At 37.1% G+C, this 22,988-nt stretch overlaps 1 protein-coding gene across 7 annotated transcripts in view; it reads right to left on the bottom strand.

Annotated features, from left to right (window-relative positions):
* The window catches only part of LOC143463532 (ryanodine receptor 2-like), a 40,392-nt gene extending 20,037 nt beyond the window's left edge, over positions 1 to 20,355 (bottom strand). For 5 of the 7 annotated variants that reach the window (XM_076962042.1, XM_076962040.1, XM_076962044.1 and 2 more), the window contains exons 1-52: positions 20,177 to 20,355; positions 18,735 to 18,848; positions 18,580 to 18,669; positions 18,286 to 18,342; positions 17,556 to 17,633; positions 17,365 to 17,443; positions 17,120 to 17,232; positions 14,787 to 14,983; positions 14,083 to 14,216; positions 13,729 to 13,826; positions 13,426 to 13,545; positions 13,278 to 13,322; positions 13,054 to 13,175; positions 12,760 to 12,954; positions 12,320 to 12,573; positions 12,120 to 12,238; positions 11,817 to 11,950; positions 11,367 to 11,608; positions 11,097 to 11,289; positions 10,818 to 11,028; positions 10,605 to 10,709; positions 10,349 to 10,536; positions 10,090 to 10,249; positions 9,895 to 9,968; positions 9,702 to 9,790; positions 9,518 to 9,612; positions 9,224 to 9,328; positions 9,007 to 9,103; positions 8,721 to 8,857; positions 8,560 to 8,624; positions 8,347 to 8,451; positions 7,015 to 7,146; positions 6,857 to 6,909; positions 5,412 to 5,555; positions 5,147 to 5,301; positions 4,821 to 4,999; positions 4,532 to 4,715; positions 4,341 to 4,427; positions 4,040 to 4,250; positions 3,806 to 3,965; positions 3,437 to 3,556; positions 3,191 to 3,352; positions 2,954 to 3,106; positions 2,675 to 2,805; positions 2,303 to 2,466; positions 2,083 to 2,201; positions 1,774 to 1,906; positions 1,467 to 1,697; positions 938 to 1,086; positions 487 to 611; positions 243 to 380; positions 20 to 123 (exon numbers count right to left, since the gene is read on the bottom strand). In XM_076962042.1, coding sequence (XP_076818157.1) covers positions 20 to 123; positions 243 to 380; positions 487 to 611; positions 938 to 1,086; positions 1,467 to 1,697; positions 1,774 to 1,906; positions 2,083 to 2,201; positions 2,303 to 2,466; positions 2,675 to 2,805; positions 2,954 to 3,106; positions 3,191 to 3,352; positions 3,437 to 3,556; positions 3,806 to 3,965; positions 4,040 to 4,250; positions 4,341 to 4,427; positions 4,532 to 4,715; positions 4,821 to 4,999; positions 5,147 to 5,301; positions 5,412 to 5,555; positions 6,857 to 6,909; positions 7,015 to 7,146; positions 8,347 to 8,451; positions 8,560 to 8,624; positions 8,721 to 8,857; positions 9,007 to 9,103; positions 9,224 to 9,328; positions 9,518 to 9,612; positions 9,702 to 9,790; positions 9,895 to 9,968; positions 10,090 to 10,249; positions 10,349 to 10,536; positions 10,605 to 10,709; positions 10,818 to 11,028; positions 11,097 to 11,289; positions 11,367 to 11,608; positions 11,817 to 11,950; positions 12,120 to 12,238; positions 12,320 to 12,573; positions 12,760 to 12,954; positions 13,054 to 13,175; positions 13,278 to 13,322; positions 13,426 to 13,545; positions 13,729 to 13,826; positions 14,083 to 14,216; positions 14,787 to 14,983; positions 17,120 to 17,232; positions 17,365 to 17,443; positions 17,556 to 17,633; positions 18,286 to 18,342; positions 18,580 to 18,669; positions 18,735 to 18,848; positions 20,177 to 20,227 — 6,900 coding nt within the window. In that variant the 5' untranslated portion in view covers positions 20,228 to 20,355. The remainder of the gene's footprint in view (positions 1 to 19; positions 124 to 242; positions 381 to 486; positions 612 to 937; positions 1,087 to 1,466; positions 1,698 to 1,773; positions 1,907 to 2,082; positions 2,202 to 2,302; positions 2,467 to 2,674; positions 2,806 to 2,953; positions 3,107 to 3,190; positions 3,353 to 3,436; positions 3,557 to 3,805; positions 3,966 to 4,039; positions 4,251 to 4,340; positions 4,428 to 4,531; positions 4,716 to 4,820; positions 5,000 to 5,146; positions 5,302 to 5,411; positions 5,556 to 6,856; positions 6,910 to 7,014; positions 7,147 to 8,346; positions 8,452 to 8,559; positions 8,625 to 8,720; positions 8,858 to 9,006; positions 9,104 to 9,223; positions 9,329 to 9,517; positions 9,613 to 9,701; positions 9,791 to 9,894; positions 9,969 to 10,089; positions 10,250 to 10,348; positions 10,537 to 10,604; positions 10,710 to 10,817; positions 11,029 to 11,096; positions 11,290 to 11,366; positions 11,609 to 11,816; positions 11,951 to 12,119; positions 12,239 to 12,319; positions 12,574 to 12,759; positions 12,955 to 13,053; positions 13,176 to 13,277; positions 13,323 to 13,425; positions 13,546 to 13,728; positions 13,827 to 14,082; positions 14,217 to 14,786; positions 14,984 to 17,119; positions 17,233 to 17,364; positions 17,444 to 17,555; positions 17,634 to 18,285; positions 18,343 to 18,579; positions 18,670 to 18,734; positions 18,849 to 20,176) is intronic. The other 2 variants (XM_076962045.1, XM_076962047.1) reach the window with 1 other exon arrangement.
* Positions 20,356 to 22,988: the final 2,633 nt, after the last annotated feature.

Genomic DNA, 22,988 nt, shown 5'->3' with positions numbered 1-22,988 from the left:
CTGAAAAAATTTTAACAACCTTTTCTAGATCGTTTTCTCGCAGAGCAAGTGCCAGTTCGTTGTTATCCATCACGGAGGCAGCTGCAACGTCCAGAGGTGTTGAGCCTCGCATCGAAGGAGATGCTAGAAATATTTTAGCAAATTAAAAAAGATAAAAAGTATGCATGTCAGGCAAACGATGATATAACAAACTGCTTTTCAGTTTTAATGGTTGTATATTGCCGTTCAGTGGCCATACCTACCTAAACCGACAAAACCGTGTTCAAGAAGGAATTGCAAATGTTCAAACAATGCCCCCTGGTTCTTGCGACTGATACGACAAAAATAGCAGAGAAACCTGCAACAAGCTGCCACCATGCGTGGAAACTGCACTTCCGGACCTATGCACAATGCACATGTTCCCAACAAGAAATTTTCAACGTCAAGATTGTCATTTTCCATATGGTCATACGAATATGCAAAGGCTGCATTTACAGTGACACATACCGCTGTTATCGTCATCGTCTTCCTTGCCAAGAACACTAACCATGACCTCCATGACTGTTTCATGCATGCATAGAATCCTCATCAGGTTTGGGTGCTGGTAGAACACCTTGTTGTTCATTATTTTACTAAAAAGCAAAATATATATGAACTAAGTTAATCAACGGGGCGTTTTGTGGGTATTAGTGTATTTATTCACATGTTTTCTGTGAAATTAAAAAGCTATTAATAAATATGGGTAATATTTTCAGAAAAGAAAACCAATTATATTTCTAAAAGTGATCTGGATCAATGTTTGGAAGTGCAGATATGTAGAGCTTCATTGGCGAAGAGTTGCACGCCCAAGTGCTTTTAGTATAAATGTCTTAAAAGTTATCAAGACAATGCTGTGACGAAGTACAAGTTACAAGAAGATTTAGATTCATATCTCGCAAAGGAAAAGAAGACGTCTTACTTGAGCTCGCTAATGATCAAGGCTTCTTCTTCTCGACCAAGCTTTACAGAAAGCAAAGAACGAAGCCGAGAAAGAGCATGTAGCAATCCCATCGTATCTTGCTCCGAAACCTCGCTGATACAATAAGACCTCATAAGAGCTTCATGTAGCTGCAAGTTAATAACTTGATTTAAAGATAACTAATAGCTGAAATGTGTTCCTTCTTTTAGTACTTTACAGTTGAAAATTCGGTTTATAGTCCTCCTTATTTTTTTTTATTTTTTTATTAAGCGGTCTTAAACGGCGTCAAGGCACACTTAATATAGAAGTAATAAAAAAGAATGATCGTAAAAGGTTCGGAGAGGAGGCAAAGTATTTTCAAAGACAGTACATTTCGTAATTAAGAACTGAAAATCGTTTTAGATCAGGAAGCACAAGGTTTATAGGAAGGAAGGTTTATAGTTCTCCTTATTTTATAATAACGTTAAAGACATGCGCTTAAAAGCAGTCTTCCCTGATCTAAGCATCTTATTTATACTGCACATCCCACCTCTCCAATGCCGTTGTACTGCCGATATAAAAGACGGAATATCTCACGAACAAGGGTCGGATCTTCCACTCTTTTTTCTTGCGCCCAAGTTACCATTGTATTTTGAATAATTTCCCTAAAATATGTTGGGGCGGTTGGTCCTTTGTCATTCGATGAAACACCAGAATGTTCTGTTTTTCTGAAGCTGGTTACCTTCCCCACAAACGTCACCAACCGCTTTCTCCAAGAAGGCTTAAATAATTACCCAGAAGTTACTTTTTATTTCATCATGCAACGTGGTATTAGCCTGAGAGTCAACGCTACTAACCTTTTCTTCCTTTGCTGATTCATCTGCAATCTGTTCGCCACAGTTTCGTAACAAATCCAAATGAAAATTCCATAGTAAAGAACGAATTTCGTCCGGCAGCGGGCAGTCCATCTCTTTTTCTTCTGACTTAAAACTAACACATAACAAATAACCGATTGGACGCTCATCAAAGTTACGATCATTCAAATACTTCAAACAAAGTTTTAACAAGTCGATAAGTACGGTAACCCGCATTTTGGAAAATGTCAAAACTCAGGGTAAGATTTAATGACATTTTAAAAATAATAACATTAGTTGTTGTATATATACCTCATCAGAAGTGTCATTTGATCAGTAGGAGGTGACCTAAATTCCTTGGTCATTTTGGCTGTCGTTACTGCTGACATATTTAAAGCTTCCATGACGTTTTGATATCTGTCTTTTTGGTCCTAAATCCACAGCCAAATAATATGTTCAACAAACATAGAATTTAAAATACTAATTGATGTCAGTTAATGGTGGTATTGACTCGTAGCAGAATGCAATTTACCTGCTGCATTTTAGCCACGATCAATGTTGAGAATGATACTAATGCTTCTACACGATGGCGCAGTTCCATATCAACGAGGTACTCAAGTAAACGACACATTTCAAGTTTAACCGATTCGACAAGTGTCATATGAAGTAAACCGGTACCAATATTTTGCATGAGCTCTAAAAACGTAACCACTTTTTAAAAAAAATCTGTTGAAATCTTAATCTACTGTAATCTACATGAATGTATTGTTGTTTTAATTACAGTCAAAGACTAATTGCAGTTATATATATTACAAAGTTTTATATTTTAATAACAATTAATCTCTTTGATTCAGTTTGAAATTGAAACATTCTGTGTAAAAAAGCAACTACAGTAAACAGTCACCTTCAACTCCATCAAGGTCTGTGACGTAGGTTCCAAAATAGCTCGGGTCAAGTATTACTAATAGCCGTTTGACGTCATCATCCACAAATACTCCCATAGTTAACAAGGTCACAGTCAATCGAAGCAAAGGTCTATTTAAAAGCCTTTGATAACAACATTTCATTTTGGCCTACACTTATTAATAGCAATGATGGCGAGTGTTAAACGTAAGACTAACATTGAGTAAGTAATATTAAACAAAGAAGCATAGAATTATATACAAGTTTACAGAAGACTTACACAAATACACATTCCTGCGCCTGCCCCATCACATCAACATATTTATGTTTGCATGACCTCACTATGTCTTCCAACTGCTGGATAACATGTCGCCTTAGTTCGTCCAACGGAAACTCCGGAACCTCGAGTGATCGATTGGCTATTAGCATTGGGCTGAAAGGAACAAGCTTACATAGATTAGATGATTGCGTATTCTCTATTAAGTTATTGCCAAAACATTTTTAAGCAACGACATACTGGGTTACAAAGTCAATGGGGGACCAATGCGTAGTAGGCCTTAAGGCGGAAAAGGGTCCAACACCTGGAAGAGCCACCTCTTTTGCATCCTGGTCAGCAAAGAGTCCGATAGATTTTGTTTGATCATTAAGTGGGAAGATGTATTCGTTTTTGGTGTTTTTGCTAAACAATAAGGTGAAATTAAGATATGATAGGACGTTGCGGTGTGCTAATTATGTGAATCTAGTAAACATGTCTGACACGAACCGTGCATGGGCGTGGGGCGCTAGATGCATCTCAATAAGAAGGTCATGTATAACTGCCCTCATGGGACCAACTAAAGAGGAACTTCTCAACGCGTACAACATCAGACGTTGATCAACATAACTAAAAAGCGCTGTCGGTTGGAGTTGGAACATAAATACAACTTCTTACATAAGCAAAGTCTTCCTATATCTTGGTTTACAAAAGGCTTTTTAGTTGCTTGCTGAGAGGTTCCAATAGTATGGTATACTTAAGAGCTCAGTTGCATACTTAGCGAAACTGTAAGTACCTGTATTACTTTAACGGTCGGCATAGCATTAGATTTCTCGACAAAATGATATAAACAAGGCAATATCGTTTATGTTGATTAACCTGCATAGTGCATGAGCCACTCGATGGTTACCAAGAGCGCACATGGAACAGTACAACTTGAGAGTTTTTTCATGAAACTTCATTAACTCGTTGTTTTCACTCAGTTCAAGCAAGTCTATCGAACGGTTTTCTTCCGGAATATAAAGAATCGCCATGTTATCTGCAAATAAAAAAAGCAGTATAATTGTCCATAAAAACCGCCTAATTTGTCGAAAAAATGAAAGTTAAGCTTACGTAAGTCCGGGGATTGCGCATTTCTTCTCATTTCCGATGTCCAGCCCTTCGACCGATCCAATTCACGACGACATTCAGGGTTAGACAAGAAACTTGGCATACGAGTCCACGTAACGCTGGCCATGGACTGGACGTTTAGTCGTGGAGGGCACTGTGGTATTACATTCTTTCTTTCATATTCAAATATGGCCGCTGAGAGTGGCATTGTAATCTGGAGATTTTTGAGAAAAAAATACCAGTAAGTATATATCCACAGTCAAAAAAACTTTCTCGAAACTGGTAAATAAGAAACTAGCCCAACCTTAGATCGACCTAGTTCAAATTGAAACATGTTGGCAGAAGTAGGCAGAGCAAACACAGCAGGATACAATTTCACGTCCGGTTCCACCTAATTAAAAAACAGAACGTCATTATAACGTCGAATGATCGTCTCATACCGGGCATTTTTTTAATAGTAAAAAACTATAATGCTGAAAGTAGCGAATACAAAACCTGGTAAAAAGTACGAATATCTTTTCCATTGGCAGTAAATGTTAGTAAGCCAGCGGCCAAGTCGGCGATACAGTTTATCAGTATTCCCGATTGAGCGTGGGGAGGAGTAGTTTGAGAACGAGCTACTGTCAACTGTTGACTTAACTCACCACAAGAAATAACAAAGCAGTTTGACCGTTTCACGCTAAACAACATATTTCATGTTACAGCTTTTTAACACTGCAGGCTCACACACAGTATAAGTTAATGTAACAGCAAAATTCATATCAATTGCAAGATTATATCTCACCTTTCGCTTACTTTTCCATGGTCGTCACCGAGAGTAACTGTTGTCGACGGAATAGATTCTGGTTTAAATTTTTCTGCATTCCAATGAAAATCAGACTTAACCCAGCCGACATAAACGGCACCGGCCTCTTGCTCAGGAAATATTCGGACAGAAAACGAATATTGTGTTGATTGCAGCAGCTTTTCATAAAAAAACATTGTGTTGCGTAAGTACTCCATTTGCTACCTGACAAACCATACGAAAGCTAATGTCACTATACTTCATTACTAACGTTCTGCAAACGCAACATTCTTACCAAGATCCAAGTTGGAAAACGCTCTAGTTACCTGATCAACCTCGTCCTTAAATAATACGTCGTTGTACTGGTCTGGCAGCACCTCCTCGGTAAGCCTCGACTTGGCAGGGGTGCTGCCACCGGTCAAGGCTGCAGTTGCAGCAGTTGCCTTCGACTTACTGAAGTGGAACTTGGCACTTTTGATTCCTACATAGATACAATCGTTTGAAATATTTTCAAATAATGTTGTTTTATTTTTCGAGATTTTTTTCGAAATACAGCAGCAAGATAATCAGTATACAGTAGCTCCATAATACCTGAAATTGGTAGAATAGTGGGACTTAAATGGTGATGATGGTGGTTGCCATGTTGAACATGACGATTATGATCAGCTTTTAAATCATGAGGTGAGGTTCCGCCACGAGCAGTTTTTCTCAACACTTCGAAGTCTCCATCAACATCTTTTAAAAGAAGAGTCGATGTTACATGTTAAACGGAAAATATTTAGTTTAGAAATTCCCATGGGCTATTAATATCATTTCTAATAACGTTTTTAAGGCTTAAATTTAAAGATTTTTTATGCCCTATGATACCAAATTAAGACGGAATAAATTTATGGTCAAAGTGGTGGTCGAAGGACAGTAATATCAAGCCACATATTACTAAGTTAGACAGTGTTTAATCACAAAATTTTAAATGTGTCTGACCAGAAAAAAAAAATTATTTGTTCATGTTCGGTTTTGACTTATAGTAAAATAAATCGACCCTTGTTTTTTAATAAAGAAGTTTGAAAGCCTGACGAAAATGCTGATTTTACTGCAATTTTAAGTCATGCCACGGATATTAAGAAACCTTCTAATCTAAAGACCGATTTTAGGTATACGACTAACCTTTACGAGTGAGTGTTATTGATAAGAAAAAAACAGCAAAAATACTCCTTCAAGGAAAAGAATTTGGTAACAACCGTTGTCAACTACTATGTTTTCAAGTTGAACAGACGTCCTAACAACATCATAAACATTGTTGCACGTTTTAAGCTCTCGGGGCTTTTTCGCTTTTTACCTGTTCATTTGTTATGGTCCTTCAACTATATACGTGTTATGTTATATATCTGCGGACTACTGTAAGCCAAACTATGTACTGTAGCCTGTTGTATAAATCGCGTTGGCCGTAGGGTATGTTTTGAATTAATTATTATTCGTGCGTTTGTGTATCGATAGAGCACTCGTAAAATGCACTGCTAAGGACGTATATTTGTGCTTCAACCACATGTTTTAGTTTTTGTTGTATGCCTTACGTTTTCTTATTCGTATGGTGTATAGAACTGTTTCGAAGCCCATTCACACCTTCATTTCTCCGAAGCATGGGCGGCCGCAAATTTCGAATCTTAATTAGCTAGGTAGTCAGCTGAGCGATAGTTTGATTCTACTTTATTTTCATTCTACTTGTGGTGACGGTTGTGACTGTCGCTTTTAGTCTGTAAAAAATGAACGCATTTGGGAAGTGTTATGACTGGCTACAGTGACTAGCTCTTATAGCGGGAAGTTTCCTTGACCCAGAAATTTAGCTAGACATCACATTGCATTATAATACTTCACATCACATGTTATTACAGCAACAGCAAGTTTTCCAAACTAAATCCCTCATCCCTACATGTTCATGTGAATAAATATCATTTACCAACACTAAAAACAGCCAACGTTACAGTGAACATTTAAATTTGTGGCAACGTGTTAGCAAGTTAGTGACATTATTTCCTTACCGTCTTCCACAATCGAATCGTTTTCCGTGAAGATATTGATCACATGACCACAACTAATCCGGAAATAAGAAAGCAAGAAAAAAGAACATGTTATAGAGAAAAGAGCAGATTTCGAAGCGACGAGGAGAAAAGATGCAGCTAATTATAACACCAGTCACCTTTTTGTGAAGACGGAATGCATTGTGATTGGCATATTAAGTCGGGTGTAAATCCAATCTAAAAGGCGTTCCCGACGAGCCAAGCCATCAGCCCATTTGTGAGTCACCTTCAGACGTGGAGGGCGGTGTTTGCTATAACAACTCAGAATCAAGTTCGATGACGGTCGATAGTATTAGGAAAATGTCACAGCCGCATACAAAATTGAACGTAAAGCTATGCCTCATAATTAGAGGGAATCACTTCCAAAAACACCCAAAATAATGAAGCTTGGAAACTCCTAAACCTTGGATAAAAATCGTTTTCACAACATTCAAGGCGTTTTTATTAAAGTTATTGTAGCTCAAAAGTCTATATTCTAAACTTTGAGTCCAACTTTAGCAAATTTGGGCATCAATCTGACCTTCCTGCCTAAGTAGTGCAGACGCAAAGGACAGAAGTTTCAGGCCATCACATATAATACTAAATAATATTTGATCGCAAAATTCAATATATGCGTCTGATGAAAAGACGATTATTTGTTTTGCACCAGCTAAGTTGTCATTCATTTGGTAAAACATAGACGCTTTTTCGACAAAAACATCCAAACGTTTGACAAAAACATTGATTTTAGTACATTTAGTGAAATTTTGCCAAGATAGAATAAAGTTTTCTTATCATGGATTTAAAATGGGTACAAATTGTCCAATGCTCATTTCGTATAGGTCCAAAAATCCAAGGTTTTTGGTGGTTAAAAAAACTCTCCTATTTATTTCCAGGAGTTTAAATAAGATTCATCGGTGGGCCGTACCGCGGTACTATACTATCGAATTACTGTACCGCGGTACTTTTTCAGTAGCGATACCGATACCGTCGGTACTTTTGAAAAAAGTACCGAATCTCTGTAGTCTGCACCGAATTATTCTTTTCAAGAAATCGGAAAAAATTCAATCGGTCCCGGTACTCGGCACTTTTCACGTGATAATTTCAAAATTTTAACAAGTGAGTTTTCAAAAATACATGTTAGTTAATCCTTAATACTAATTTTAGCAACTGTTGATCTTTTTTAATCTTGAAATGTCAAGTAAAATTGCAAGCGATTAACGTCACATGTGTTTGACCTGGAGTAACCTTTACCGAGAACATAATTGTTCCAAACATTGCATTTATATAGCATCTTTTACACAAAAAGTACCGGTAATAAAGTAACGAACTGTTTTTTAAAATACTACTGAATACCGGAACGGTGGGTACATTTTTTGCCAAGTACCGGTACCGTTACCGACGGTACTTTTAAAGTACCGACTGCCCACCTCTGATAAGATTGTATTACTTATTACCAAAATAGTATTTACCTGGCTGGTATCCGCGAAACTTCTACATCAGCGTTAGACTCATTCACTGTTTCAAAGCAAGGCTGATTTTTCGTAAACCAAATTGCTACAGGAAAGCGCATGTCCCTGTTTTTATAAAATATGTAAATGATAAATTAACATATACAACGTTTAGGAAAAAATTATTCTAAATAGTATAGTGCTTGCAAAATAGGGAAATGTAGTCATACTCACTTTGCAAAGGGCTGAAAACCTTCTTTTTGACCCATTGTAGAATAAAATTTGAAAGTTGAAGAGTTCTAAACAAGAAAGTATACAAACCACACAATTTTCATACTAAAACAAATTGGAAAAATGAAGTTTAACGCAAATTCAACAAGCTTCAGATGACCCACCCGGCCGAGATTCAAAATCCCTCGCTGTCCAACATTCAGTGCCACTGCGGGAAGTAATGATATATCTGGTGGAAGGTTTCGAAATGCCTGTTCCTGCCCATTTTTATCTAACAACGCTTCTCCATTAAGAGTAAAAGCTGCAATCGAAAGAAAATTATATTTTCAACGAAACATTAGACTTTTTATTTACCTTCCATCTACAGTTTATCAAATGATGTACGTAACTCTGGCAGGTAGAAGCTTATACCAGATTCAATTAAAAAGTTAAGAGAAAGGAGCACCTTACCAATAAGTCTTTCGTTAAAATCAAGCAAGCAACCAACAACATCTCCAACTTTCCAGCGCTGTCCGAAATTCTCAGCACCATTATTCCATTTCAAAGCCTATAGCACGTCAATAATATTGATCAAAATAGTTCAATAAAACATTAAAATTCTGCAAGTGCGGCTCGAATTGTGTTCTCAGCCAGAGTAAGAACTCGTCAAAATTATTCAATGTCTCACATTTACTCCGTCAAAGACGTACGCTCTATCATCTGCGCCGAGGTCAACGGATGCAAAGCAATCTGGTCTGACCCAACCTACCCGGATATCACCTTTGCATTCCACCTGGAAATTTTGATAAATACAGGTTTAATTAACAATAAAGAAAGAATAGCTACAATTCTTCTATTGGGAGTATATGTAATTTCTCAACATATGATTATTCTACTTATAATTTTCATAAACTTAAAAAGGCCAAGTTGATTAATAACAGCACTAACGGTGTACAGTGTACACTGTCAAACCACTGCATACCGTGAATTCGAAATACCACTTGTCCTTGTGCACTGCGTGGGTTTTCTCTGCTCGAAACACGCGCATTTTGTTCGACTGAACCTGACGTTTGCGGCCTAAAAATAAACAATCAGTTTTTATTAATAAATGTAAGATTTAAAAACTGAAACCATTTATAGCGCAAAAAATATTCTTGCCAGCATACTATTGTCTACTTCCTTCAGTCGATCATCGGGTGGTTCGACCATGTACCCATGACCAATAAGAGTGCGCACAAGTTCTCGAATCGAGTTTCTGAGAAAACATCATTCATGGTATCATTGTATGCACATAGCCTACATTGCAAACAAGATTTTGAAGTAAACATGCATTTTATAGTAAATGTTAATGCAAAGGACCTATTGCTTTGTTTTGCCAGATCATCCAGTAAAGAGAAAGGAACCAGACGTGGATTTCTTTTCTTACCGACATCCTGAAAATGATGCGCAAGAAAATTAATTCCAGTCGTGCTATACGGTATGCTTAAGCAGAAGAAAAACAACATTCTTAAATCTTCAATGCAAGATTCATCATTTTAGCTATAAGTATATTACCAAGTTTACTCCATAAGTCCAACCCTGCTTTACGCGTTCTCTTGCCCACACGTTATGGGCGTTATCCGCCAATCGTTCGACCAAATCCTCCATTTGCTGTGTAAGTTTGAGATGGGAAAGATCCAAAGGAGATGGCTTATATCCGCTAGCCATCATATAGCTACAAGGTAACAACAGAACCTCGCAATTAATGTGACCACCGCTTTTTTGATTTACTTGAAGTTTAATTAATTAATATTTACCGCAACATAAAAAATACCTGCGTGGAAGTTTTAACTTCCTGAGTTTATACTCAGCGTCCTCGTCAGCAATACCGATGTGATATCCCAGTGCTATGATGGTTCTTAATGTTTCATAAGACATCGTAAGGTTAAAACTTCGTTCTTGTTCTGGTAGTCGTGCGAATTCCACCAAACACGGATTTTGTTTTTTAGCGTCGTCCCTCGCCTGCATTGAATATCATGACTTATATAATTACCAACTGAGACAATGTAAATTACTCTCAAATAATTTACTGTTCCATAGCTCCAGCCGCCCTGAATGCGTGTCATTGCCCACAATTCGTGAATGCTCTCAGCAAGCTTTGGCACAACTGCTTGCAAATAAGGGGACAAAACCACCTGTAAAGATTTGAAAAGATGCGACTTTTGTTTTTCTTTACACAAAATTGTCAAAACACAAGTATACATATAGTGCTTTTCATATCGTGTATATAAGGAATATGGTACGTTTTGGGTGTTTACGGCGTCTGGAACAAAAGCGCTTTGTTCCAGAGCAGATCCTGGTCCCATTAGATGCCCTCTCGCTAGGTTTCCGTATGTCTTGCATGGAGACAGAAACAGGCGGCGTCCTGGCAAAAGGGCCTCGTATGCCGGGGCATATCCCACGGGAGGTAAAAATCTAAATTCACCGTGTTGGCCGCCGAACAGAAAACGGACCCTATGAAAAACGCTTAGTTAGAGTTTCTTAAACCAACGTGATATTTTTACCGAAAACCTTCTTCTTACTTTACACCAGCGGAAAAGCTGACGACAGGAAAGAATAGCCCAGACAGATTGAAATTCTCGAACATTCCCTGAACAGGCTGCCCGTTGATGCGGAATGAGATACTCGGCACACTCAAATCCATGCAACAACTCACGATATCGTTTACGCCAAGAATATGACGTCCAGGCGAGCCCACTAAGGATGACTTGTGCCCTTTTAACGTTTCATTTAAATGACAAAACTGATTATTCTGAAGTTGTTTCAAAGGAGGGAGCATGAGATCATCTTACCATTCCACAAGCATAAACCGTCGTATGCAAAAGAATACATGTCGTCACCAACTCCGTTTGAACCAAAGTAATCCCCACCAACAGGATACGGGGAAAAACCAGATGTATTCGCCCATCCAACACGTAAATGTGGAGCACGATTGTTGTAGTCGTTGTCCACTTTTTCTACTAGTAGTTCATAGTACCACTTCTTATATTGCGCGCAGGAATCGCTCACACCCATGTATATGTTGGGTTGAACGCTGTTAGTAAGCAAAAAAAAAACTAAAAACAGAACAATATGATAATACAGCCATGAACAATAGAATCTGACTTTCTTCACTTGTATTAATAAACAAAAAGAACCCCATATAATGAAAAGATGCACGTGAGAGTAATTCAAATATTTCTTTAATTTCTTTAAATGAATTCTTATTTAATTTGTTGCTTAGGTTGAACCTGTATACCTACTTGTTAACATAATCGACAATAGTTGTTTGTAGGAGGATATCACGGCCGGGAAGAAGAGTTTGGCAGATTAGGTTCTGATTCGATCTCACAGCGACTTCGTCACAAACACACAAAGAGCACAAAACTTCAAGTACCTGCATAGAAAGACACCACCGTATAAGTATATATACATAACTTAACATATAGTGCATACATTTCTTCACATAACTTTAAGTAAGATTTAACATTTAAGCAATCCGAAAAGTAAGATGAGAATACATGTATAATTGTACGGTATATACAGATGACACACATCATGTTTACTTTTGAGTTTCTTCCGTGTTTTTCCAGCAGCGAAACAATTGACTGAATGTGTTCAGCCTTCATCATGTTCAATGCTTCGTGGCTATCAACTAAAACAGCACCCAGAACTTCCAGTATGCCTGTAGCAACCAGAAAAATTGTTTAAATGTAACCTTAAACTTTAACCCAACCAGACTATCGTTAATGCAACCAAAGCTTACCAAAAGCGGCTTGCTGGGAGTCAAGCTGACTCACCAACCAGTCCAAATGCTTTGCAAACTTGGCACAGTTTGCACGATTGCTGCGAACTGTGGCAGCAAGCAAAATATAAAAAGAATTAAGAAGCTGCTCCCACATAGTACCCGCATCATTTCCGAAGATATTTGCAAAACTGGACGCATCTCCATAAGCACTGAGTTTTGCAATGCATTGCAAAATTAAAGCAATTGCACCTTCCTCTTGAAAAAGGTCTTGCCTGAAAATTATAAGAGACAAAAAAGACAAGTCAACACATGGATATATTGGTGAACACATGACAAAAGATCTATTCGAAATTATGTAAAAAATGTTGAGCCTTATGTTGATGGGAAATTAATAGCCACCAAATCACAAAACTGTGATTAAACCTAACTAAACAAAATAAACACCGATTACCACAAACCTATTTTTGAGCAGTTGGATTTTGTTCTGCTTTTTTTCGTGATCGACATCTTCATCTTTCCCATTTTCTTTATGCCAAGCGTCTTGATCTTCGTTAAAGTATTCTATTAGGTCTTCAACGCACTGTTCTACTTCTTCAAGATGAGGCTGCTTAGGACGAAAACCGACTTTCTTGCTTTGGTGCGATTCTAGAGCACTGCGTTAAAATTAAAGCATAATTACGAGATCAGAAAAACAATTACTACAAACATAACGGTTACGGAATTTTATCTCCATTGCCAGGTATGTAACTTACGCAATGAAATTACAAAATATTTGTCCAGTTCTTCTAATCACGGTGGCTGTTCGGGATTCAACAGCCTGCGCACGGGACAAAGTCAACCCATCGTCCATGTGACCCTCCAGATGAACTATGGCCTGCAAAATTACAAATGCTGAAAAAGAGCCTTTCCCAAACGGTTCAAGCGCGAATGTCAATTCAATATTTTTCTTTATAACGCAAAACAATGGAAAATGTACCTTTCTTTGTTTTGGACCAGCGCGACCAGCTTTTGCTTCCACATTCTGAAACAAATTGGTTTTTATTTTGTCATACAATTTCGGCACTTTTTCAAAAATTATTGAAAACTGTATCAAACAGAGGAGAAAAAACTTAAAAATTGCATACCAAATATGTGACCCAAAGTCCAGACGAAACATGTTGAAGATAACAAACGGAATCGCCATATTTTATTTCAGCGCTCCCCATTCCTTCTATTTCTTGTTCATTAATGGGCTCCAGTTTATCCTAAATGAAAAAACAACACATTAGCGCAGTAAACGTACAAAACAACTTATCTTTATAGGTTTATATACAGTTAGACCTGCTATAGCCACAAGCACATGACAAGACAATACTCCAGGTCGAAATGTAATGAGTTTCCGTCGGAGGTTATGCGCTATTAATTATTATGATCTATCTTCCAAGCACCTTTGAAGGTTGCCAACAAAATGCTGACGTTGTGTAATTTGCCGCGTCAGCACTCATACACACCAGAGTTCGATCATCGATCGTGCATAAGTATTGTCCTAAAATAAAACAAAATCTCCAAATAGTAACTTACTCAGTTCAAAGTAATTCACAAAATTTAAGTTTAATACGCGAAACATTTTGTCGGTTTATTCACTTCGGCTCTATATTATCTACGATGTTGAAGCCTATACTTCAAATATTTTGAATTGACAGTATAACACTACAGTAAATAATTTTAATTGATTGCATTCAAGCAGAGTCGTTGCAATATACGATTCCTAAATATCAAAGCAAGCGTTAGATTGAACTCACCTGTGGTGATATGACGCAAACGAAAAGGACATCCCCAGGATAAGTGAGAGCCGTACCACTTGATACTGAGTTGCTCAAGGCGCCAGAGTGACTTTGCATGGGCTCCAGCACCACCAGATTCATACACAATTGCTCTTATAAAAGCGTAGATAATATTACTGGGGTTTCCTTCAGAGATGGAAACGGTTGAACCCGTAATATAATTTTGAAGCCCAATTTAATTAGATCTCAGAAAGGTCGAAAGTTAAATTCATCAAATCAGTCAAATATGTGGAGTGTAGGCACAACAAAATAAACAAGGCTGAATGATTCAAAATTGATAATAATAATCATAATATATGATAAACTTTAGCGTTTTAATATTACATTTTATTACGTTCTTGGTATAGTAAACATGTTTATATCGAGGCCCGAATTTAGCCGAAAAATTTCGCAGACTTAAGGCGAAATCCGACCCGAAATAAGCCCGGCCCAACTTTTATGTCCGGTTTACATAGCAAAGTGTTGCATAGACATATAAAAAAAAGTTGCAAGACGCAAACAACGCAAAATATCAAAGTTATTGCAAATAAAAGATTTATGCCAAAAGGAAAAATTCCGTTTTAGGAAAATGCAAGCACTGATCACTTTTTATTAGGCGAGGTTCATGTCATTGCAATACTTTCGAGTTTCTTATGCACACTTTTACAGCAAAATGGCCCAACCTCATTACAGCTTCTTTGTCTTCGGTTGGAGCAATAGTTAGACAGTCATCCATGTGTCCATGAAACAAGCGCACTGCATCTCCACCGGTCAGGTAGCCTTGTGTTTTACCACCTCCACCTGCCACTGGACCAACTGTCCACATCGTTTGCTGGAAGGACGCCTCAACAGAGAGCTCATCCCCACTTGTTGATAAATGCTGTTGAACAAATAGCATGAACAAAACAAGCGTAATTTTTTCCTTGTCCTTTATACTGTATATAAGAAACAAGTTCGAGTGAGTTGGAGGCATTGTCCGAACCAACGCCAGTAGTTCGTCAATACAGCATACACAGGATACAGAATACCCTAGTCAATACAAAATACAGATAAATGTATTGACTATGGGCACAAAAAAACAAATTTCTTTAATTCACCAACAACGTGACAAACTATATGTATATGTATGGTTCGTTTGCTCGTCATTAGTTATTTCGTAAAGCTGAAAATCAGTAGATTCAGATTTGCAGAAATACCAAAACCTATTATTGGTGTTCCTGAGCACGAATTCAACTTTTTGCTGACTTGACACGAGGTTTTATTAATGCTAAAACGCTGCAGTTAATTACCAGTTCTAAAACAATATAAATAATTCGTCATCATGTTGTTCAAGACATGAATTTGAACGATACGAGCTATTTTTTTCAGAAGCAGGAACACAAGGACGCAATTTTTGTGTTAAGTAAACCATATGGCATATGTCATCCAAATGCCATTAGTCTGTTAACGGCAATAGCTTCAGAATTAACCTATGTTAAACCACGAAATAACTGTCTGTCAAGAATCTCCAAGTTTTTGCCAGAATGTTGTCCTTTTGATGCGAAAAGTAAATAATGGTTTGGATCGTATTAACGTTTAAAATTATGCTACAAATACGACAACGTTTTTATGTTTTCAGGCGAAATTACAGGCGTTAGTTTACCATTTCCTGTTCCAAAACCAAACAAAGGTAGTTATGACGTTATAACTTTATTGCTCCATGACAGCCTGTGAATGATTTCACGCAAGTCGACGTTTGAATGTGTGCAGAACCTAACTGACTGATACAAGAAAATACTAGACGTTAAATTTCTTGTAAAGAACAGACAAACTCTATTTAACACCAGAATTAAGTCGTTTCTGTTGATATATGAGTACGTGTTTTTCAATTCACGGGACCCCTAGATTTAGAGGGCCACCGGCTGCAGCCCAGTCAGCCGCCTCCTTAATCCGCCACTGCGTAAGGACTCCAAGAAGGTGGAGTTATGAGTTCAGAATAACATCTGGAACTATATTCATGAATGCGTTGAGTAAGATTCAGTGCGGAATAAAAGGGGTACCGTGACCAGCGGTAGCGAAATCACACTCGATAGGATATTTGGTTCAGGTATTCAAGTTAAAAATTTAATAGTATAATAAATGCTAAACTCCGGAGGAGTTACATAAATGCCTCACGTTTTAATCGTTATTCAAAAGTTTAAAATCTTTATCTAAGGCTCCAAATTAAAATATTACTGCACCATAAAATACAGGGAATTTAAAATCCTTTGTTTAAGAGCTACCTGTTGGAATGTAAAAACAAAACAAATCTCATCAGTAGGGCGATTATTTTTTGACTTGTCAAAAAAAGTCAAAAATTTGTCAAATTTACAGCATTAGGTCAAAAATGTCAAATTTGTTTACAAAGTCAAAATTTTTTACCAAGTCAAAATTGTTTACAAACTGCATTTTCGTGGTGTCTTAGAGGTTGCACTGTAGGTGAACTTGTCATTTTACATTGTACACCTTGTAGCCTACTTTATACTTTTGTAAATGGCCCATTGTCTACTTATTGTGAATCAGCTCTTGCTTCGGTTTTGCTTTAGATAGTTCAATAACTTCATGTATCTTTAGTTTAGACAAATGTATTGAACAGTTTTTATTGAGTCTTAGTTGCAGTTTTTTTGGCAGTGATTTGTAATTAGCTCATTTCCTTTTTCAGAATAGGCTAGGTCTGTGTTCACATTTTTGCGCTTATTTACTACAATAAATTTGAACTTTTTGTACAATAATGCGTAATTTAACTACTTGAGCTCTTCATATGTCAAAATTTGTCAAAAAAAGTTTTTTAATGTCAAAATTTGTCAAAATTTTCAATTTTTAGGTCAAAAAATAATCGCCCTACTCATCAGCAATGGAAAAACATGAAGCAATTTGCTTAAAATATTAAATTGATGTAAAAATTCTGAAACAACCACTTCATTTTCAAATGAGCTACAAAATATCTAAACTTCAAAATTTAACGATTTAAAGATAAATTAAGAGAAACCTAACGTACCAGATATCGTTCAGAGGAGATACTGATGAGGATGAGATCATCTCCGATTCGAACTTTTTCTCCTTCGGATCTTTGCTTAGATGTTGGATGTACTGTCCACCAAGTTTGTTCCCCTTGGAATTAAAAGGTTCAACAAAGCTAAGAGTTAAGTACGCAACTTTGCTAAATTTATATGTATGCAAGCTATATATGGTAATGCAAAACCATATCTACTTCCAAACTAAAAGTTTCTAAAATCAAATTACCGCATTCCTCTTCATTTAAACCAACGTCAAAAGCGAGCTTATCTGTAGCGGAGCTGGAGGTGTTCATGCAGGTAAGATACTATAAAGTTTTATAAAACCAGTAAAGTTAGAAATGGCAAGCTTTATTTCCCTTACAGTAGCGTCTATATGACAAGGTTAGGCTATATTTATTTTATTCTAACCAGACCTACCATTCCGCTCAGTTGGTGCTTCAGCTGTACTGCGTTTCCGTATAACAATGTTCGACTGTGACGCGAACCAGAGTCGGCCTGCACAATACAGGTATAATACAAGTAAATACTGTAGTTATAAACAATTTGACAAACTCTACTATACAGAATCATAAATGCTACTCACGAATCGCTAGCAATCGTTAATTTGCCCTTTCAATCCAAACATGTGAGCATTAGTAAAAATCTTTTTCAAAAAATTGTTGTCAATTAATGTATTCTGCTGTAATTATGATAACCACAATAAACCTATCAAGTGGTCCAAATTTGTAAACAGATTTATCAGAAGTCGTATCTATTGCAAATAACGATAAATTTACACCCAATTGTTCAGAATCCATTGCACTATATTCTGGATACAATTGAGTTTACTTTTTTATTGTGCGTGATGTTCAGAATTCGGAACATGTGAGACGTTAGTAGTAAAATTTGTCTTGTACTCGTAATTTCTGATCTAATCACCACACCATTACTTTATGTTGCCATACCACCTGCAGCAGTTTTGTACGAGCTGCTGCCTTGAAGATTGGATTAAATAAACACAAAGGGAAAAAACAAATTCCTACATGTATGAGTGAAAATACTTTTCTTCGTTCTTATGACAATATAAAACACTACATGCACGTGCACATTCCGTTCAAATACTAAAAACATTTATAACATGCAGTAAAAATGAACAGGTTGAGCTCGCCTCTTCGTCTGCGCTGAGCAATGAGCATTTGACTTCGCAATCTTCTTCCCAGTCGTCCTTTAACATTACAACAAGACAATACACGAATAGGTTACACGGTGTGCAGCGGTGATATAGGCAGTGATATAAGAAACAGTGACAGTGATGATTACGACCAATTCGATATTACATACGTCATGCTTGAAAGTTTTTTTTAGTTGTACTACCGCCGCAATGTCTTCAATAATAAGACTTCAAATTGCGACAGGTTAACAATTTATTCCGATCCTAGCGTTCTAAATACTATACCCATACCTCGTCATTTCCTAAAAGTTCCTGCAATGCTCTAACCGACAAAGCTTGCGCCAATACAAACACGCACCTCGGAGTATCGGTAGGTTGATCCTGCACGATACAATGGGTTATTACAAAATCAAACTATTAATATATTGCATGCTGTAAACACTTACCCGGCTATCTGTTGTTAGTTCGGCGTAGCATAACCTGTTTCCAAAACCTTCCGCAGCCAAACACATTTTCGACTGCTCCGCTTGTGATACGCATTGCAAGAAAATCTCGTCCTCCTAGATTACAATTACAATCATCAGTAATTTTCTATTAACGATATTGTGACATGTAAAATTTGAAGAAATAAAACAAAATGAAAAACAAAACAAAATTAATAGGAAGCTCGACTACTTCCGAGTACGAAACAAGTACGTTAAACAGTAACAAATAAACAACTAATAGCCGTCCAATGATAGATTTTCAAGTATAGAACACACATTGACAAGTGACAACGCTTACTCTGCAGCCATTCTTGGAAGGCAGTTTGGTTGTGTCATATAATTAAGATTTCGCCTGATTTACACGAATAGAGAACTGTTAAAATGACGCAACGTAATCATAAATCATACCATGCGTTTATAACCTATCGTGATACCAGTAAATACCAAGGAACTGGATTATATATAAAAGAAGTTTACTGCATAAATAAAATAAGTTCGAGCCTGTAATGGGTTTTACCATGTTCATAAACTGCATTCCAAATTCAGAACTCCACTAGTAAAGACTAAAAACGACTGCTGGATTACCTAGAAATTATTATACAACGCTGTTCAACAAGAGTTCCACGGAACCCAATAGTATTCAGCGAAACGTTTAGAGGGGTTCCATGAGTCTTAAGGATTCCTCCTCGTATAGTAGGGGAAATGATTTCTTCTGATTTATGAACAAATTACCAGTAAGTTATAACAATATTTAGGATGGTGTTTCAGTGTATTGTTCTAATTTCTTGGAATAGTTTTTTTTGAGCGTCTAATAACGAAGTATTTGTTTTTCATAATAGTTATACTACTTTGAAAAGCTTTTAATAATAGGAGGGGGGCTTCAATGACATTTGCCAAAATATGCCGGGGGTAAGGGGCTCTATGACGCCAAAAAGGTGGAAGGAATATCATGCAAAAGTCGCTAATGAATCTGCCAATATAAGATTAAACTATTTGCAACTACAATTGCAGATAGAGAGCGCAATAGATGTAGAAAACGGAGGGGTCAAACTCTATTTGTAAACAGCTTCAATGGGAGATATTCACTTTTAGAAATCACGTAGCTCCGCAAAAGTTCTCTTTATGTAACAACGATTAATTTCCCGCAGGACTTGCAGATCTTTCGTTTTTTAAAATAGACGAGGTCAATGCTGTCAACACAACCGTAGAAAAGAACTCAAAGGTACATTCCCTTAGCAACACAATTCAGACGTAAAGAATGCAGGCCACCTTTTATGCAGGAAACATTAACTAATTCGGAGTATAGTAGGCAAATTAATGGAAGGTAAGTTAAAGCAATTCTGCAGAAGCTACAAAAATTAACAATACGGCACCGCTGGTTGTATACGACAATAAAAACTTACTGTCCGGAGAAAATGCACGCCGTCTTCGCCGTCAGTACCCTCTGCTACCATGCTATGTGAAATCTTTGCCTTCTAAAGATCGAAAACCGCTTGTTCAAATCAGGTGCCTTATATTTCAACATTGGCAGCAGTACTTGAATTTTTTGTAGAATTACTCCAAATTATGCACGTACTATGACCTGTCCTACAAAGCATATTTGCATTGGAAATAATTAACGTGATTGCCTATACTATTGCCAATACTACTATTGCCTATTAGTAAATGGCCTATTATACAGTAGGCAATAGTATAGACCAGGGCTTCCCAAACTGGGGGTCGCGACCCCGCAAGGGGTCGCGTAACGAACTTCAGGGGTCGCAGAGCGTATACCAATTTTACACGAAGTACAAAATACAATCGAAACAAAATATCGTTCCAGCCTAATCAACATTGAAACCGCCTTGAGACCAGCATTAACAGATATTGAGCCACGGCTGGACTTGCTTTGTAGCAGAAAGCAGTCGCATCAATCACACTGAATAAATGTGTGTGCTTTTTTGTTTCCAGTAGCCTATATATGTGTAAAGTAGTAAGTAGACTTTGAGTACTGGTTGCTTGAATTCAGTCTTTACTCTTTGCATCTCAATAAATTTCACTAATGACTAATGTATGTTTCGCACTGCTAATTTAATCAATTTAAACGTGAAGGGTCGTGGAAAACTTCAGAAGTTTGAAAGGGGTCGCGAGCAAAAAAGTTTGGGAAGCCCTGGTATAGACCCTATACTATTGTTTACGCCCTACAGTATATTAGAAGCAGGGACCTAGTTTGCTAGAAAACTTTGTAGGGGACAAATTTGGTGTGATAGCCTATGCATTGGCAATTACAGAATACAGTTCCAATTGTGATAAGCTATGAATCTATGATAGTTGTTCAAAAGTTGGAGGACATGTCCCCTCGTTCCCCTTGAAACGAGGTCCCGGATTGGAAGGTTTTCTCCAAGCTTAATCCTCTATTTTACACTACTGGACCTAATTACATTTTTTTCTAATATCTAATCTTGTTAGTTTTTTGTATAGTTTTTACCGGTTCCTGGTACTCATACCTGTCATGCTACTTCGATTTTTCCAGACTCACTTCTCAATCTTAATACAAGAACAATTACTGTCCCGTATTAGCAAAGGCATTGCTATCTTTTGCGCAAGGCTTCGTTTTGTAACGTCATAATGTACTCATACCGAATCGACTCTCTTTGCCTTGTTTTGTTGGCCTTGTACAGTACCATATGCTTTACACTGAGTTTTTACAAGAAATTATAACGACCTTTTACCGAAAAGCTAAGAAACTCTTGTACTAGGCCAAATCAAAGTTTAAACATTTTGTGGTTTATTACTTGCAAAATCGGTAAATTGTTGTGCTGGTTTTAAACGCTAAATTGTGTAGCTGCACAGTATATTCAAAGCTTTACAGTAATTAACAGTTCTGCTGTTTTTAATTGAAAACCGCTAATTCAGACTTCGCCCATAATAAACTATGGATTAAAATAAGTTTATGTCTTCAAGTTACGAAACTTGCAATATATTACTTTTTTAACAAATTTTAGTCGGTCTAGGTATTTTTAAAGTGATTATTCCAAGGATTTTCAAAAAGTCTACTTTAGCTAAGCCTTGACACCAACTTTTAGCGTTCGCTGTTCTTTTTTAACCTACACGTTTCTAATAAAGTCGCAAAGCGTGAAGCCAAATATATTTTGACCGGGGTAACCAGAAGCTGGTCCATATCAAGGGCAAAAATTGAACTTGCAGCAGGATTCGTTACACAAGAAGTAACTGCACAGAAAATCAACAAAGTATCGGACTACTTCTTTAAAACAATAATGAATGTACGTGCCGTCAATACATCTTTTACCAAGTACTGGTACCGACTGCCCACCTCGAACTACAAGTCTTGTGCCCAAACTTAAAACACTAAACGCCAAGATATAAAAACTAACGCAAAGTTTCTAGTAAAGATAAGTGTAACTTCCAAGAAGTACTTTATGGCAGTAAAGTTAATGCATATTTCTTTGCTTCTGTTTGAGTCACCGCAAACCTTACTATATAAGTTATTATGCCCAATTTACTATTATAAATTAGCCAATCCGAACTTCTAGTTTGCCACTATTTGACCGGAAAAAATTGAGCGTTCAAAGTTATTTTTCACAGTTTTGTGTTAAGCTAACGTTAATGTTATAAGTTATAACACAATTACCTAAACCTTACCTAAGTCTTCCTTCCAATCTAAATATAATTCCAATTAAACGCAAAGGTTTAAACAATTAAAATGAAGTTTTTACATACCAACTCTGCTAATTTAACCGCCCTTTCTTTAACTATGGTCAGCGTAACCTTCCTTCGGTGAAATAGTCATTCTCTAACTAGTATCATGCTTCTATATTCTGTACTATTAATCCTTTCAGTGCACTAATACACAGTACATGTATTATTATGTTTCTGAAGTTCATATTACAGCCTAATAGCTTCTGCAGACGTATAACTAGGCGCCTCTCTTTCGCCTATCATTTGGCTTATCTTTTTTGAAACTGTTCGCGACTTTGCGTTCTACCATTAAGCAGCTCACCGGCTGTGCATCAATGTCTACTCCAGACTATAGAAGGATGTTAGAGAACAAATCTGGCACTCTTTCTAAAGAAGCGAAACCGTAAACGGCCGTATCAAACCCGGTTTGGTCCCAACTATAGACGAATGTCAGTGTTGAATCGATAACCCGAAAAAAGCCAGGCAGTTTAACGTCACGTGACGTCACAGCTGGCGCTTTCCGTCAGCACGCACAAC

Source organism: Clavelina lepadiformis, chromosome 6, assembly GCF_947623445.1.
Source record: "Clavelina lepadiformis chromosome 6, kaClaLepa1.1, whole genome shotgun sequence".
Classification (NCBI taxonomy): Eukaryota; Metazoa; Chordata; class Ascidiacea; order Aplousobranchia; family Clavelinidae; genus Clavelina; species Clavelina lepadiformis.
The sequence above is the reverse complement of the archived record's forward strand: the minus strand, read 5'-3'. Positions and strand labels throughout refer to the sequence as shown.